This window comes from Lucilia cuprina, chromosome 3 (genome assembly GCF_022045245.1).
Source record: "Lucilia cuprina isolate Lc7/37 chromosome 3, ASM2204524v1, whole genome shotgun sequence".
Lineage (NCBI taxonomy): Eukaryota > Metazoa > Arthropoda > Insecta > Diptera > Calliphoridae > Lucilia > Lucilia cuprina.
In genome coordinates, this window is record NC_060951.1 from 52,502,539 (window position 1) to 52,517,714 (window position 15,176).

A 15,176-nucleotide genomic window follows, 5' to 3' on the forward strand; every position below is an offset into this window, starting at 1 on the left:
CCTATTCATTTTTTTTTAATTTTATATTAACTATATATGTAAATATATAAAATAATATTTAATAGTTTAGCTATGCATAAATAATCTAACTCAAGAAAGAAAACAACATATACATACAAAAGTAGGTGTGTTCTTATAGTAAGGATATCTATCTATCACACTGAATAGTTTTAATGACAACTACTCATGTCAGTAATTTTTGTAAATTAAATTGAAATAACTGACGGCGTTTTTTCTGTTCAACAAGTTAATGAATGAATTTTAAATTTTTTATAAATGCTTTTTGCAATAGCAATTAGACCAGGAAATAAATCGTTTTGTTAATAATATCTTAAAACAATTGGGTCCCATTGTCTTGGGTACTGTTTTAAATCCCTTAAACGATCATCCACGTTTACCCCTTAACGAAGCTGATGTAGATGATGAGTTGGATGTAAATGCCAATAATGGAACATTGTCAAATGAGTTTACAGTTTACGAACCGGATGGAGATTTTGAAAGATCACAGGAGAAGCTAGAGGATAAAAGTGGAAAGGAGAAAACAGAAAAATAATATTATATGACAATATTAAAAGAATATTTTAATTGACATTCCTAAAATATATCTCTACAGAATTGGCATTATATTGGAAAAATGAAAAATAATTGGCATCACCTTTTTATGTGTAAAATAAATTGGCAACATTGGTAACAAACAAAGAAAAAATTGGCAATATATAATAGAAGGGTAACTGACAAAAGCTCTTAGTTGGAAAAAAGAGCTTTTTAGAAAAAAAAAAAGAGTCGTATACAATATGAAGGCAATACCTTTTCCCACTTTTAAGAAAATTTTTAAATTTTCATGTCATTGAGATCAATTGATATTTAAACTTTAAATCGCATTTCAAAGCAATTCAATATACTCGCACTACTACATATACCACAATTAAGTCATTACTTAAATTTGTTTCAATCCAATCTGTGAAAGCTTAATAGGTTAAATTGATAGAGCTTATGGCGACAAGTTTGAGCTTGTTAAAAAACGATATCAGTTTGCTAGATTCGGAAAGCGATTACTTCTTGAATTTGATCAGATCTAAAAGATTTAAAGTGAACAATGATTAAAAGGTGATCGCGATTATTACCGACAAGTTAAGAAGTTTATGAATAGAGGTGCAAGTAATCACCATCTTATCTAAAAAATTCAAACTGATCAACAATTCAAAGATGATGGCGATCATACCTCTTGAGCCATCATTAGAAGTCTTTGAAGTTAGAACCACCAAATTTACCAATTACTTCAAATTGTTTAACATTTATATTTGATTCCATCTGCAAAAGCTTAAAACCCAATAATTTTTTGGATCGATCATTATCATAGCTTTTTAAGCACAACGGTTAAAACAGTTGGGTTATTAAAGAATAATTAATAGCAATAAGTTCACAATTACAAGATTTGGATTTGATCTGTCCTAAAGAACTCAAAGTGATCAATGTTTCTAAGGCGATCATAATCATGTTCCCTGAACCAGCATTACCAAAGCAAACTTCACAATTATCAGTAATTTAAAGCTGTATTGTGATTAACTTAACATTTTCAGTTTAAAACAGAATAATGTATTGCCTTTTTAGAACAAAAATCTTCTATTTGGCCTAAAATTAAAGCAAATTATTTCATTTAAAAAAACTTGCAAATAAATCACTTGTTACTAATTTCAACAAAACATAAATGTCCTTCCTCAAAAAAACAAGAAAGAAAAAACAAACAAAATAAAAGCACAAAATTTTCCTAAAAAGCAAAAACCACAACAAAATTTTACTAATTAATGGAAATTTTATATAAAAGCCCAAAATAACAATATGGAGGAATAGGTTAAAAGATTCCAAAATGCATGCATGGAATTTTATATAGAATATAAAATAAAAAACATAACGCCCATAATTGTCACTCTCTCTGTTTATGTTACACTCACAATTGCAGATTGCATAAATTTTACACACACAAATTTTTTTGATTTTTTTTCCTTTGAAACAATAAAAACCAAAAAATTGTGTTTTTTCCCATAAAACTATGTTTTTTTCGAAATAGCAAATTGATGGTATAGTAAATCGTATTATAGCTCAAGTAATACGAGTAGCTGGACCCGATGTTTTGCGTTCTGTATTGGGTAGTAATCGTAATATGACACCCCGGCCTAATTTGGCAGCCGATTTCGATGATGATGACGATGATGAAGATGATGTAAATAAAATAGATAATGATAGTAAAGCGACTACGACAACATCTGCAGGTGGTGATAATACTAGGGTACAAATTGACTTACCAACATTTCCACCAGAAACTGCACAAGCCGATGCCACAAATAAAGTGAGTTCGAGCAGTTTCGACAGCAGCTCAAATCCAACCTCAACCTTAACTACTCCTACCACAACTTCAACAACTAGCAGTACTACCACTCCTTCTACTACCTCTTCCTCGACCACTACGACCACCACCTTAGCTCCTTCTACCACTACTACTACCACCACCTCTACGACAACTGAAAGTCCCATTTTAATTATTGCGCCTATTACTACCACCACCACTCCTATTCCCACTACTAGTACAACTTCAACAACCACTTCTACTCCCAAACCCGATATTACCCTTAATGTACCCAATTCAATAACCTCATCAATGGTGAATTCATTAACAACTTCTCTACAAAATGAAATCAATTCAAATACCGAAACGAGAGCTGTTAATGAATCGCAATTGATAGCTATTGTTGAAAGTTTAAATCGTTTATTAAATTCTACAAATTATTTTGTTGCCACCAGAGATAATTTCTCCAACTCATCACAACCAACAGCAACAACTTCAACTATAACAGCAGATTCAACAACAACACCAAAAATTACCAAATTATTACCAGTCAATAATTAAAATACAACTCTGTAATTATTCGACCAAAAAATAAAAAAAACAAAACGAAGCTGACCTTCAAAAACACAACGCTTTATCAAACAAACAATTCTACGCTCTAATCATTTCTGGAATTATGAAAAAAATTTATCATTTTGAGTTCATCTGGCATCGTTAGTAGTTTTTATTATTTTTATTTTTTACTGAATGGTAGTTAATGAATTGTGTATTTTGTTTCTTTTTGGCACTTAAACTCATCATTTTGAACTCATTTCAGCAAAAAGTAAATTTTAATTAATTTGTTTTCCATTTTTAGTATGTATTTGCAAAAACTGTAGTTTAGTTTTTACAAAAACTCATTGCAACAATTCATCATTTTTCTTTTAACTTTATTTTAAACAAAGTTTTAATTTTTTTTTTTATTTTATTTGTTTTTATTTACAAAAGGCATGAGAGTTTCAGTATTAAAAAGTATTTGCTGGGACTATTCTGAATTTATTTAAAAACGAATAGGGTCATAATTATTTTGTTATTGTTGATTATTTGGATGGAAACAACGCATAAGCATAAAGAGAGTATTTAGCTATGACTGTTTGATATTAAGGCTAAAAACGTAGCATACTTTTAGGCGTCTTTAAATTATTGTTTAAGATTTTGAAACAATTTTAGTATTAATTAATTTCAAAACCTTTTTGCCAAATCTTTAATTATTATTTCACTGATTTGTGTCAGGATTTTTATAGAGAATTAAAATTAATTGACTTTGATTCAGAACTAAAATTGATTTATGTTGATTCATTTCTTAATATTTAGATAAACTAGTTCTTTATAATTTAAATCATTTATCGTTTAAAATTTTAAACTAATTATATATCCGACTAAAATATTTATTTTACTACATGGATGTCAATATAATTAATTTCGCATTTGAAAGCTTTAATAAATCACTTTTACACTACCCGAAGAACGATTTAAGCAATATTAAAAATTTTGTTTTTAGATTTAGAAAATTCATTTTACTTAAATATATCTTAATATTAAGAACTAGGAATCACTATTTGTTTCCACAAATCCAAACGTTTCCACAAAATTGGCCATTTCTTTTAGCACATCCTATAATCATTTACACAAGACACTTCCCAAACAAACTGAAAACAAAATGTCATTAAAATTTTTATCACACAATTGTTGTTGTAGCAAATCGATGAACAAGCTAATATGATTATATCAAAACTTTTACGCGCCTTGGGACCTACTATATTACGTACTGCCGTACAAGGTAATACCGCCAATAGAGCAAGAGCTTCATTTGATGCTGATTTCGATGATGATGATGACAATAGCAGCAGCAGCAGTACAGGTAGTAGCTCATCATCTAGCAGTGGTACAAGAGTATCCATAGAATTGCCCACATTTGAGCCAGAAGATGATGATAACAATGAGGTAGATAGTGGTGATAAGACTACAACTACCACAAGTACAACTACAGAATCCACAAAATGTGAGTGGAATGGCAACAGAAATGAAAATGTTTGCTACAACAACGCTTAAAAACTGAATAAGCTATACTTTTTAAAAAATATATACAATAATGTAAAAAGTGTTGCCATTTTTAATTATAAATTAATATGTCAATGCATTTTAAATTATTGTAGATTTTTTATTAAGTGTTAGCGCTTATTTTTTGTTTCTTCACAATTGGTTTTTAATAATTTTTTTCTTTTTTTATTGGAATTTTTTAAACAGAATTTTTTTAATTACACACTCTGAAAATAATTGGCAGTAAACAAGCAACATCAAAAAAAAAACACAACTTTTTTCAAACACCACAACAATTACAACAACATATAAAATAAAATTTAAAAAAAAACTACAAAATTTTTCTTTTCCGTTTAACGAGTCTATAACTCAATTTCCTCTAACACTATCTCTCTATGTTGTCACCTGTTAAATAATAAAAATTTGCTCACCTTTTTGTTAAAGCTCTTAGTTTTTTAAGTATAGTTTTGTTTTTGTAGGGAATTATTATTTTTCACTTTGTAGCTTTTACTACTACTACTACTTTTGTAAAATTATATAATTTATGTTTATAGTTCCTTTTTAAAACAAAATGGCTTTTAATTATAAGGAAAATTCTAGACAAAAAAATAACCATTTGAATGATCATGATTTCTCATGCTTTTTGTTTTCTCTTTTCTCTTTTTTTTCTTTTTCATGCGCATACTACATAAAAAAAAATCTCAAAAAATCAACTTGTGAAATAACTCTTTAAATCTCAAAAAAATCGTTTAAATCAAAACTGAAAATCCATCAACCACAAATGCAAAAAATTTATAAATAAAACACAATCAAATTAATAAATTGATAAAAAAATGTATACAAAATACATCATTATGCACGTGCATTCATTTTAATAATGTAATTAAAATGTTGATATTGAAAAACTAATAATAATATAATTTGTTTAAAATTTATTTTTTGGTTTTGAAAATTCATATAATGAAAACAAAATTGCCACACTTTTTTTTGTAATTTCACATTTATATGCATTTTGTAATGTACACATATGAACACTGACTGTATCACCACAATGTCATTTATTACACTTGTTATATATGCACAAAATATCCTGATCGTTTCTATCTATCTCTCTCCCCTCATTAATCTCTTTATCATTATCATTACCTCTCCTATCTCCTACACATTCCCATATAACTATTTTGAAAACTATCTATTCCCTCCTTTGTATGTGCCTCTCCCTGTCTATCTCTCTCTTACTAATACCTTTTGCACGCTATTATAACAAAAACAAAACAACAAATAACCCTCCCCCACCAAACAACTGGCAAAATCCTTCCAAACTATATATATACATATATAAATGTAAAATGGCAACCTTGGTTTTATTCCCATTAATTAATAAAATAAAATAAACGGTACTATTACGCGTTCGCGTTTGAAAAACACAATTACCAAAAAAAATGAAATAATTAATGCACGAAATTATTTTTTCAAAATCAATACGAATCTTGTATAACGTTTTAATTTGTTAAAATTCGCTGCATGAATGAATAATGTCGATTTAATTCGCATACAAAAGAATGGTGCCACTGATACACAAATTGATTTATCGGCCATTAACAAACAATTGGAAGAAACCATACGTGTTGCCAGACAAGTCAAAGAAGCTGAAGCCGCCGCACAAGCTGTAGCTGCTCTCCAACAACAACAACAACAACCTGCTCAACTTCCCATTCCATCGCCCAAGATTGAAGAGACCATACAATTGAGTTTCAACAATGAATTGAATAACATCGATAAGCCCAAATCGATTAGTAATGAATTACAATTGAGCGATTCCAAGTCACCTGCCATCGATGAATTGACTTTGGATTCAAATGAAGATTCTGCCGATTTGGACGATAGAAACAAGAGGTATTTATTTGAGTTTTTAGATTAAGTTGTTGTATACACATGTACATTTGCAAATTGGCTTTAAATGCATTCAGAAACACTTTTCAAAATTTGGGTAACACAACATTATTCTTTCCGACAAATTTTCTTATTTAGCAATATTTTCAAAAGGTTTTTGCAATTCGGCGGTGCCGGTTTAGCTGGCGGTGCTAGCGGTGGCTCAAGTGCCGGTGGTGCTGGAGGTGCAGGCGGCGCTGGAGGTTCCGGTAACTTCTTATTCGATATTGTTAGAGTAAGTACTATAGATTTTTGGATGGGTGAAGTACGATGTTAAACTCTGTTCCACTATAACCAAGAGTTAAATAGGAAATTAAGTCAGAATTATATCACGTTAAAATCGAGTTTACCTATAGCAACCGATGGTTAAAATGAATTCGTAGAGACTATAGTTAAAATCTTTTACTGTACAATAACCGAACGACAAATTAAAAATCATGGAGCTTCAATTTAGACTTATATGAGCTAGAGATCGAGGATTGGAGTTACATCTGAAATATGATTCTGTATCATTACACTAACTGCTGTTCATAACGAATTTGTAAATCTTCGAATTTGTAATAATCTAAGAATTATTTTTGTTAGTTTGGATATCTGGAATTCGACTCTGATCAAAGATTACGGTCTGCTTTCTAAGAATAAGCGACTCTATGAGCCTAATTTACGATACGTTCGTGTTTCTGATGATCGAGCTTTGGAACAAGTTTTTCTTCTCTTTCAGTGTTTATGAAATTCTGCTGATCGAGCTTTGGAACTTGTTTGTACTATTGTAGTGTTTACAAAATCCTAATCCAATTTAAACATTCAAACTCTTGCTTACAAGCAAGAGTTTGAATGTTTTCCTCCCAACATTCCAAAATTAAATTTCTCTTCAATCCAAGCAGATGTTTGTGTATTTAATTTCTCTTAGGTTTTTCAAATCTATCAATCCACAAAAATTTTCATGATTTAACATTTGGTCTCTCGTACAATTCCAACTTTTCCAAATACTCTCTAAATTAAAATTATTGCGCTTCAAAACTCATTAATATTTCTTTTTCTTCCTCTCCAATTTTAAAGCTTTTCTCTGGTAGCGTGCAAACTCAAGCAGGTGATGAAGCAGCCAACAGTGTAAGCAGTTCCTCAGACAGTGATTCCGATAGCGATAGCAATCGTTCAAATGATGGTTACACGGAAGGTATTCCCGGCCCTGTAACCAGATTAGTCGTTTTAGCTAACAGAGGTTTGGCCAATTTGGTACAAGATTTGATTTTGGTAAGTTTCATATATAAAACTTCAGAATTTAATTAAACATACTAATTCTTTCTCCCTCTATTTATTTCCTTAGCGTGTGGCTGCCACAAGTGAGAAATTCGTTAACTTCAAGGCCAAACTCATTACTGCTCTCATTTAAATCTTCAGCTTTGTTCACACTTACTTCTTTTACTATCAACAGTTGTTTCATTTCAAAATTAGTCAAATTTATCTACTATTTTTATACTCTACAAAACAACGAAATTCTTAATTTACTTTACAACAAAAAAAACTTTTTTTAGTTTAATTTATTTTTTGCAAAAAAAACACGAAGAACAAGATAAAATTAGTTAAACAAAAAAACTTAATTCACACAAAACTTTATTTCACACTATTCATCACTATTTTTTTTTAATTTTATTTATTAAAAAAACAAAACAAACTACGAACAAAATTTAACCAATTTGTTTAAATGGAAATTTTAAAAACTATTACTAACAGTAGATAGTTAAACAAACAAAAACAAAAAAAAAACGATCGTAGCCTATATTTTGTAGTATGCTGCTTGTAAATATGAAATGCCTTTTTAATTATTTTTGTAGTATTGTTTTTATAATTTTTTTCCTATTTTTGTAAAAGTTTCCTTATGTATTTTTTCTTTAAACAAAACAAATATGACTGTGGTGTTTTATAAACTATTATTATACTATTAAATTGTTCCCAGTTTGTAAACGTAAAGAAAAAAATCAAAATCCTTCATTAAAGTAAAATCGAAAAAAGTAGAATTTTGTAGTTAAACACATTTAGTATTCAGTAGCAGTTAAATATCATTGTATACTTCAAAACATTTTACATTTACACTGTAAAAAATTTGTAGTTAAAACAGAAATCTGCTTAAACTTTGAAGTTGTTGTTAAACATTTTATAAAATCCTAATATTTACTGTTAATTCTTTTTAAAGAGAAAACTAAAGAAAATAATTGCCCATTTAAAGAAAAAATCTTAAGTTAATTTTTTTGATATTATGTTGGAATTGTTTTTTTTTAATTTTTTTGATAAGTGTAAGTCATTTTTTATTTTATTAGTTTTTAAGTTGTGTTAAAAATGTATCCTTAATTTCTCTCAGAAATATATACCAAGTTAATTAGTTTCCGATTTAAATAATTTTAAAGTTTTAAAACTTTGGTATGGAATTTTTAATTAATTTACTCTTTGTCTATTCTAAGTAAAATATTAATTGTAATCGCATATTTTTTTATCTGTGTATAACACCATCCCTCTTTTTCAAATCTTTTTTATCTGTTTTTGTAATTACTCTTATTGTCTGTCTCTTATTAATTTTTAAGTGTTGTAAATAAAAATAAATAAAATATAGTTAAAAATAAATAAAAAAAAAACATATTAAAAGAAGTGTTTATTTTCGAAGTGGCATTTTAGGGTAATTAAGGAAGTGGTTTTTACACCATGTGTCAAAATATTTACTTCTGGTTTCTGTGTGTTTTCAAATTACTCCAATTACTCATTCTTTATAACAAATGTATTATCGCATAACTATATAACAAACAATACTACTTTTGCTAGTCTTTTATTAAATCGCCGGTAGATCCTTAAATAAGCCTCAAATCGACAAAATAATGTAAATCTGTGATCACTTTTATTTCTCACCAAAAATAAATTTTTATATAAAAAGAAGTATTTTTTTGTAAAAAGAAGTGTTTATTTTCGAAGTGGCATTTTTGGGTAATAAGGGAAGTGGTTTTTACACCATGTGTCAAATTATTTACTTATGGTTTCTGTGTGTTTTCAAATTACTCTAATTATTTATTCATTATAACAAATCTTTTATCATATAACTACATAACAAACAATACAACTTTTACTTCTCTTCCAATAACGGCTGTAGATCAAATCGACAAAACTATCAAAATCTGTGATAACTTATATTTCTCACCGAAAATTAGATTTGTATATGGGGAAACTAAAATCGGATGTACTTAGATCCATATATAAGGTTCAAATCAACAAAACAATGAAAATCTGTGATCACTTTTATTTCTCATCGAAAATTTGATTTTTATATGGGAAAACTAAAATCAGATGTATATTCTTATATACTTAAGCCTCATATCGACAAAGCAATAAAAATCTGTGAAAAATAATAATAATAAAGAAAAATAAAATCGGCCGTAGATCCTTACATAATCCTCAAATAGACAAAACAATGAAAATCTGTTATCACTTATACATCGAAATTCGATTTTCCTATAGGAAGACTAAAATCGGCTGTAGATCCTTAAATAAGGCTCAAATCGACAAAACAATGAAAATCTGTGATCATTTATATTTCTTATCCAAATATGGATTTTTCTATGTGAAAACTAAAATCGGCTGTATATCCTTAAATAAGCCTCAAATCGACAAACCAATGAAAATCTGTGATTTTTATATGGGAAAACTATAATCAGATGTATATTCTTAAATAAGCCTCAAATCGACAAAACAATGAAATCCGTGATCACTTTTATTTCTCTTCGAAAATTCAATTTTTTTATGGAAAAACTAAAATCGGCTGTAGATCCTTAAATAAGCCTCAAATCGACAAAAGAATCAAAATCTGTGATTACTTTCATTTCTCATCAAAATTTCGATTTTTATATTGGAAAACTAAAATTGGCTGTAGATTCTTAAATAAGGCTCAAATCGACAAAATAATAAAAATTTGTGATCACATTTATTTCTCACCGAAAATTCGATTTTTATATTGGAAAACTAAAATCGGCGGTAGATTCTTAAATAAGGCTCAAACGACAAAGCAATAAAAATCTGTAATCACTTTTATTTCTCACCGAAAATTCTATTTTTTATGGAGAAACTAAAATCGGCTGTAGATCCTTAAATAAGGCTCAAATCGACAAAATAAAAAAATCTGTAATCACTTATATTTCTCATCGAAATTTCGATTTTTTTTTGGGAAAACTAAAATCGGCTGTAAATCCTTAAATAACCCTCAAATCGACAAAATCACTTATATATCTCATCGAAAATTCGATTTTTATATGGAAAAACTAAAATCCTTAAATGAGCCTCAAATCGACAAAACAATGAAAATCCGGGATTACTTTTATTTCTCAGCGAAAATTCGATTTTTATATGGGAAAACTAAAATGGGCTGTAGATTCTTAAATGAGCGTCAAATCGACAAAACAATGCAAATCTATGATCACTTTTATTTCTCATCGAAAATTCCATTTTTATATAGAAAAACTAAAATGGGCTGTAGATCCTTAGTTAAACCTCAATCGACAAAACAATGAAAATCTGTGATCACTTTTATTTCTCATCGAAAATTTGATTTCAATATAAAAAAAACTAAAATCGGCTGTAGATCCTTAAATAAGCCTTTAATCGAAAACGCAATAAAATTCTGTGATCACTTACATATATTTCTCATCGAAAATTCGATTTTTCAATGGGAAAACTAAAATCAGTTGTAGATCCTTAAATAAGCCTCAAATCGACAAAACAATGAAAATATGTGATCACTTTTATTTCTCATCGAAAATTCGATTTTTATATGGAAAAACTAAAATGCGCTGTAGATCCTTAAATCAGCCTCAAATCGATAAAACCATGAAAATCTGTGATCACTTATATATCTCATCGAAAATTCTATTTTTATATGGAAAAACTAAAATGCGCTGTAGATCCTTAAATGAGCCTCAAATCGACAAAACAATGAAAATCTGTGATCACTTTTATTTCTCATCGAAAATTCGATTTTAATATGAAAAAACTAAAATGGGCTGTAGATTCTTAAATAAGCCTTAAATCGACAAAACAATGAAAATCCGGGATTACTTTTATTTCTCAGCGAAAATTCGATTTTTACATGGGAAAACTAAAATGCGCTGTAGATCCTTAAATAAGGCTCAAATCGACAAAACAATGAAAATCCGGGATTACTTTTATTTCTCAGCGAAAATTTGATTTTTATATGGGAAAACTAAAATGGGCTGTAGATTCTTAAATAAGGCTCAAATCGACAAAACAATGAAAATCTATGATCACTTTTATTTCTCACCGAAAATTCGATCTTTTATGGAGAAACTAAAATCGGCAGTAGATCCTTAAATAAGGCTCAAATCGACAAAATAAAAAAAATCTGTAATCACTTTTATTTCTCACCGAAAATGCGATTTTTATATTGGAAAACTAAAATTAGCTGTAGATTCTTAAATAAGGCTCAAATCGACAAAGCATAATAATCTGTGATAACTTATATTTCTCATTGAAAATTCGATGTTTATATGGGAAAACTAAAATCGGCTCTAGATCCTTAAATAAGCCTCAAATCGAAAAAAAACCATAAAAATTTGTGATCAGTTTTATTTCTTACTAAAAATTATATTTTTATATGGAAAAACTAAAATCAGCTGTAGATCCTTAAATAAGCCTCAAATCGACAAAACAATGAAAATCTCTGAACACTTTTATTTCTCACCGATTATTAGTTTTTATATGAGAAAACTTAAATCCGCTTTAGTTCATTAAATAATAATCATATCGACAAAACAATGAGAATCTCTGACCACTTTAACTTCTCACCAAAAATCGATATTTTCACAACAATGATTTAATAAGAAAAATTACAAATACTTAAGTTTAATTTAAGAAAATATAAAATTCATTTTAATTAATTTATCTTTAAGAAGATCAGCTATTTTAATTAAATAAATCTTTGGCGCTACCCAGCAAACATACAGACATTGACTGAAATGAATTGTTTAAAATACTACGTTATGTTTAAGATTTTTGTTTTAGATATATTTATATATCACTGTTATTCTGTTAAAATTAAAAAAATTAAACCAAAATAGATATAAAGTGATCAACTCTCTGAACCATCAAACTATACCTAAACCACACTTCAAAATTGACCACCCAAAAAAGTGTCAAGAAATAATATACCCCCCATTGATTAAAAACAACAAAACCATTTATATGTCGTACCAAATAACCATTATGTACTTAGTACAAACATACATACATACATACATACATACATACATACATACATACATACATACATACATACATACATACATACATACATACATACATACATACATACATACATACATACATACATACATACATACATACATACATACATACATACATAACTAATGTTTGAAACACTATCCATTGGTACGAGTATCCGCAAACTACATACAATGGGTATGATCATCCCATAACAACAAAAATTCCCATTGCTCATACATTGTACTCTTCATAAGTGTTTATGGACAATTTGTCGTCATTAATGACTTAATTCATTTTGCAGTATTTTTTTCAAGTAGTCGTTTAGAGTGTGGATGCCACAAATAAAAACAAATAATTAAAACATTTGATACATTTGAGTAGAAAACAAAACAGTAGCCCGAGTACAAAAAAAACACAAACAATAAAATCTTATATGACCATCTTCTACTCAATTCATAACATCCCAAACCAAACCGCACTTGTTCTACAATATTTACTCTAAATGAAATAATTATTTAAAATAAAATACAAAAATTCTGAAACGATCAAAATGAACAATATAAGTGTAGCTGAGAACAATGTAATATTTTCAGTCTTGTGGGAGAAAGCCAACCAACTACTAGTTACAAGGAGAAAAGAATTAAACAAAAAACTATTTAATAATTAAAACGAAATGAAAAAAAATATATAAATAAATTAACAAAAAATTTCTATTAATTAAATATTAACAAATGGAATTCTATACAAATTTCTCTCAAATGGAAATGTGTACAAATAGTCGCATTAGTCCCTCAGAATCAGATTCTTCAAATAGTACAGCTGCTAAGCCCCGACATGTGGTCAATGCTCGTGAACGTTGTCGTACCCAGAGGTATGTCTATAATATTTTGCCAATTTTTTTGTTTTACATAAATAATAAATTGAATAGTTTTTCCAGTGTTAATTCGGCTTTCAATACTTTACGCACTTTAATACCCACCGAACCATATGATCGAAAATTATCTAAAATTGAGATATTGCGATTGGCTAAAAGTTACATAGCTCATTTGGATGCTGTTATTGTGACAGGTATGTAAATACTTAGCTCTTCTTAAACAAAAAATTGTGCAATATAAATTATCATAGAAGTATGCAACTAAGCAACTAAATAAAATTCAAAAGGAAGATATCAGGTCAGAATAGATTGACAAAACATGATGTATAATACATCAAGTCCAAAGAAACATGACATTATAGTATCTGTTATGTGCTTTTTTCATGGAAATGTTTGTTGGTAAAAAACAAAAACCCTATAGCGCAACCCAGCATTAAAACCTTCCAAAGAAGCAAAAAAAAGTACTGAAAAAGACCTGCAGAAGTGATAATTTTAACACAGGCTTGTCATAGAAGTAATTTATTTTTCTTTGTTTCCAAATTCACTACTTTTAAAGCCATTCTCAAGAAGTGATTTTTATGTACATTTTTGGAAGTGAAATTGTAGTACAACCAATTTAATTTAAATAATATATACATTAAAAAATGTAATATGTAGATACTCATAAAAATTTAAGATCGAAAACAGTCCCTCGTTTCGACCTGTTATATACAAGATTATCACAAATTTTTAGACAAGACCTTGAAGTATATATTTTCGTTTCTTCGGAAGTCATTAAACATCACTTCCACTTAGTGCTACTTATGAAATTGTTATTCTTTTGGAAGTACTTCGATTTATTTTTGCTGGAAATCTATGACCCATTCTAGTCCTTTAATAAGCCAAAACAATAATAGTCTACAGTTCCTTAATGTGCCTCAAATCGAGAAAGGAATGATAATTTTTTAATTTCTATTCAAAGTCAATTCAAATTCGAAAACTGTAGTATTTTAAACAAGAGAAAGAAATTAAAATCTCTGGCCACTTTTAATTCTCATCTAAAATGTCAGAGAAATAAAATCATGTTAAAAGTTTGCAACTAGTCTTAGATAATAATCTCCTTACGATGCAAAAACAAATTGATATAATTTTAGATCACATAGATCGCTTTAATTCAAAAATCATTAAAAAATCTATTTATTGTAGAAAATTTGTTAATTTATTCTTTTATTTATTTTTAGGTAATAATGAAAAGCCCTGCAGTATTTACTCGCGAGAAACACATCACCTGTGCAATAATGAAAGAATAACCGAAAGCAGAACTGCTATATGTACTTTTTGTGCCAATAATTTTAACAAAAGTTAAAATAATTTATTTTTTTAATTAGTGTATAATGATAAAAAATTATTTATTTAGTAAATAATATTTATCTAACTCAAATGTAACGCATTAAAATTATTTTTATAACATAAGCACCCTGTTGTTCTTCCACAAATACAACTCTGTAATATAACACATTAATTAAACATTGTTGTCTAACCAAAAAAAATATGAAAAATCGCCAAAGATATAATTTGTAAAGTTTTTCAATCATTGTAACCGTATAAAAAATTAATTAATTATATTCTAAAGATAAATAGAATTTCTTAATTTTCTCCAATTTTATAGAATTATCCGTAATTATCACAATT

General features: G+C 28.2%; 2 protein-coding genes across 5 annotated transcripts in view; both read left to right on the forward strand.

Annotated features, from left to right (window-relative positions):
- LOC111678210 overlaps nucleotides 1-8,985 on the forward strand; it is a 28,960-nt gene extending 19,975 nt beyond the window's left edge. Inside the window, exons 4-7 of one of the 3 annotated variants that reach the window (XM_023439479.2) lie at nucleotides 5,985-6,319; nucleotides 6,455-6,590; nucleotides 7,415-7,609; nucleotides 7,683-8,985. In XM_023439479.2, coding sequence (XP_023295247.2) covers nucleotides 5,985-6,319; nucleotides 6,455-6,590; nucleotides 7,415-7,609; nucleotides 7,683-7,748 — 732 coding nt within the window. In that variant the 3' untranslated portion in view covers nucleotides 7,749-8,985. Of the gene's footprint in view, nucleotides 1-2,068; nucleotides 3,058-5,984; nucleotides 6,320-6,454; nucleotides 6,591-7,414; nucleotides 7,610-7,682 lie in introns of those variants that run through there. The other 2 variants (XM_023439480.2, XR_002762585.2) reach the window with 2 other exon arrangements.
- A 3,774-nt stretch (nucleotides 8,986-12,759) lies between these two features.
- Nucleotides 12,760-15,136, forward strand: LOC111678221 (transcription factor 15). 2 transcript variants are annotated; one of them, XM_046946538.1, is made up of 3 exons: nucleotides 12,760-13,502; nucleotides 13,560-13,699; nucleotides 14,726-15,136. In XM_046946538.1, exons 1-3 carry the CDS (start codon nucleotides 13,363-13,365, stop codon nucleotides 14,848-14,850), a joined length of 405 nt encoding a protein of 134 aa, XP_046802494.1. In that variant the 5' UTR covers nucleotides 12,760-13,362; the 3' UTR covers nucleotides 14,851-15,136. The 2 variants fall into 2 exon arrangements, with proteins under 2 accessions (XP_046802494.1, XP_023295260.2); XM_023439492.2 differs by having other exon boundaries at nucleotides 13,569-13,699.
- Nucleotides 15,137-15,176: the final 40 nt, after the last annotated feature.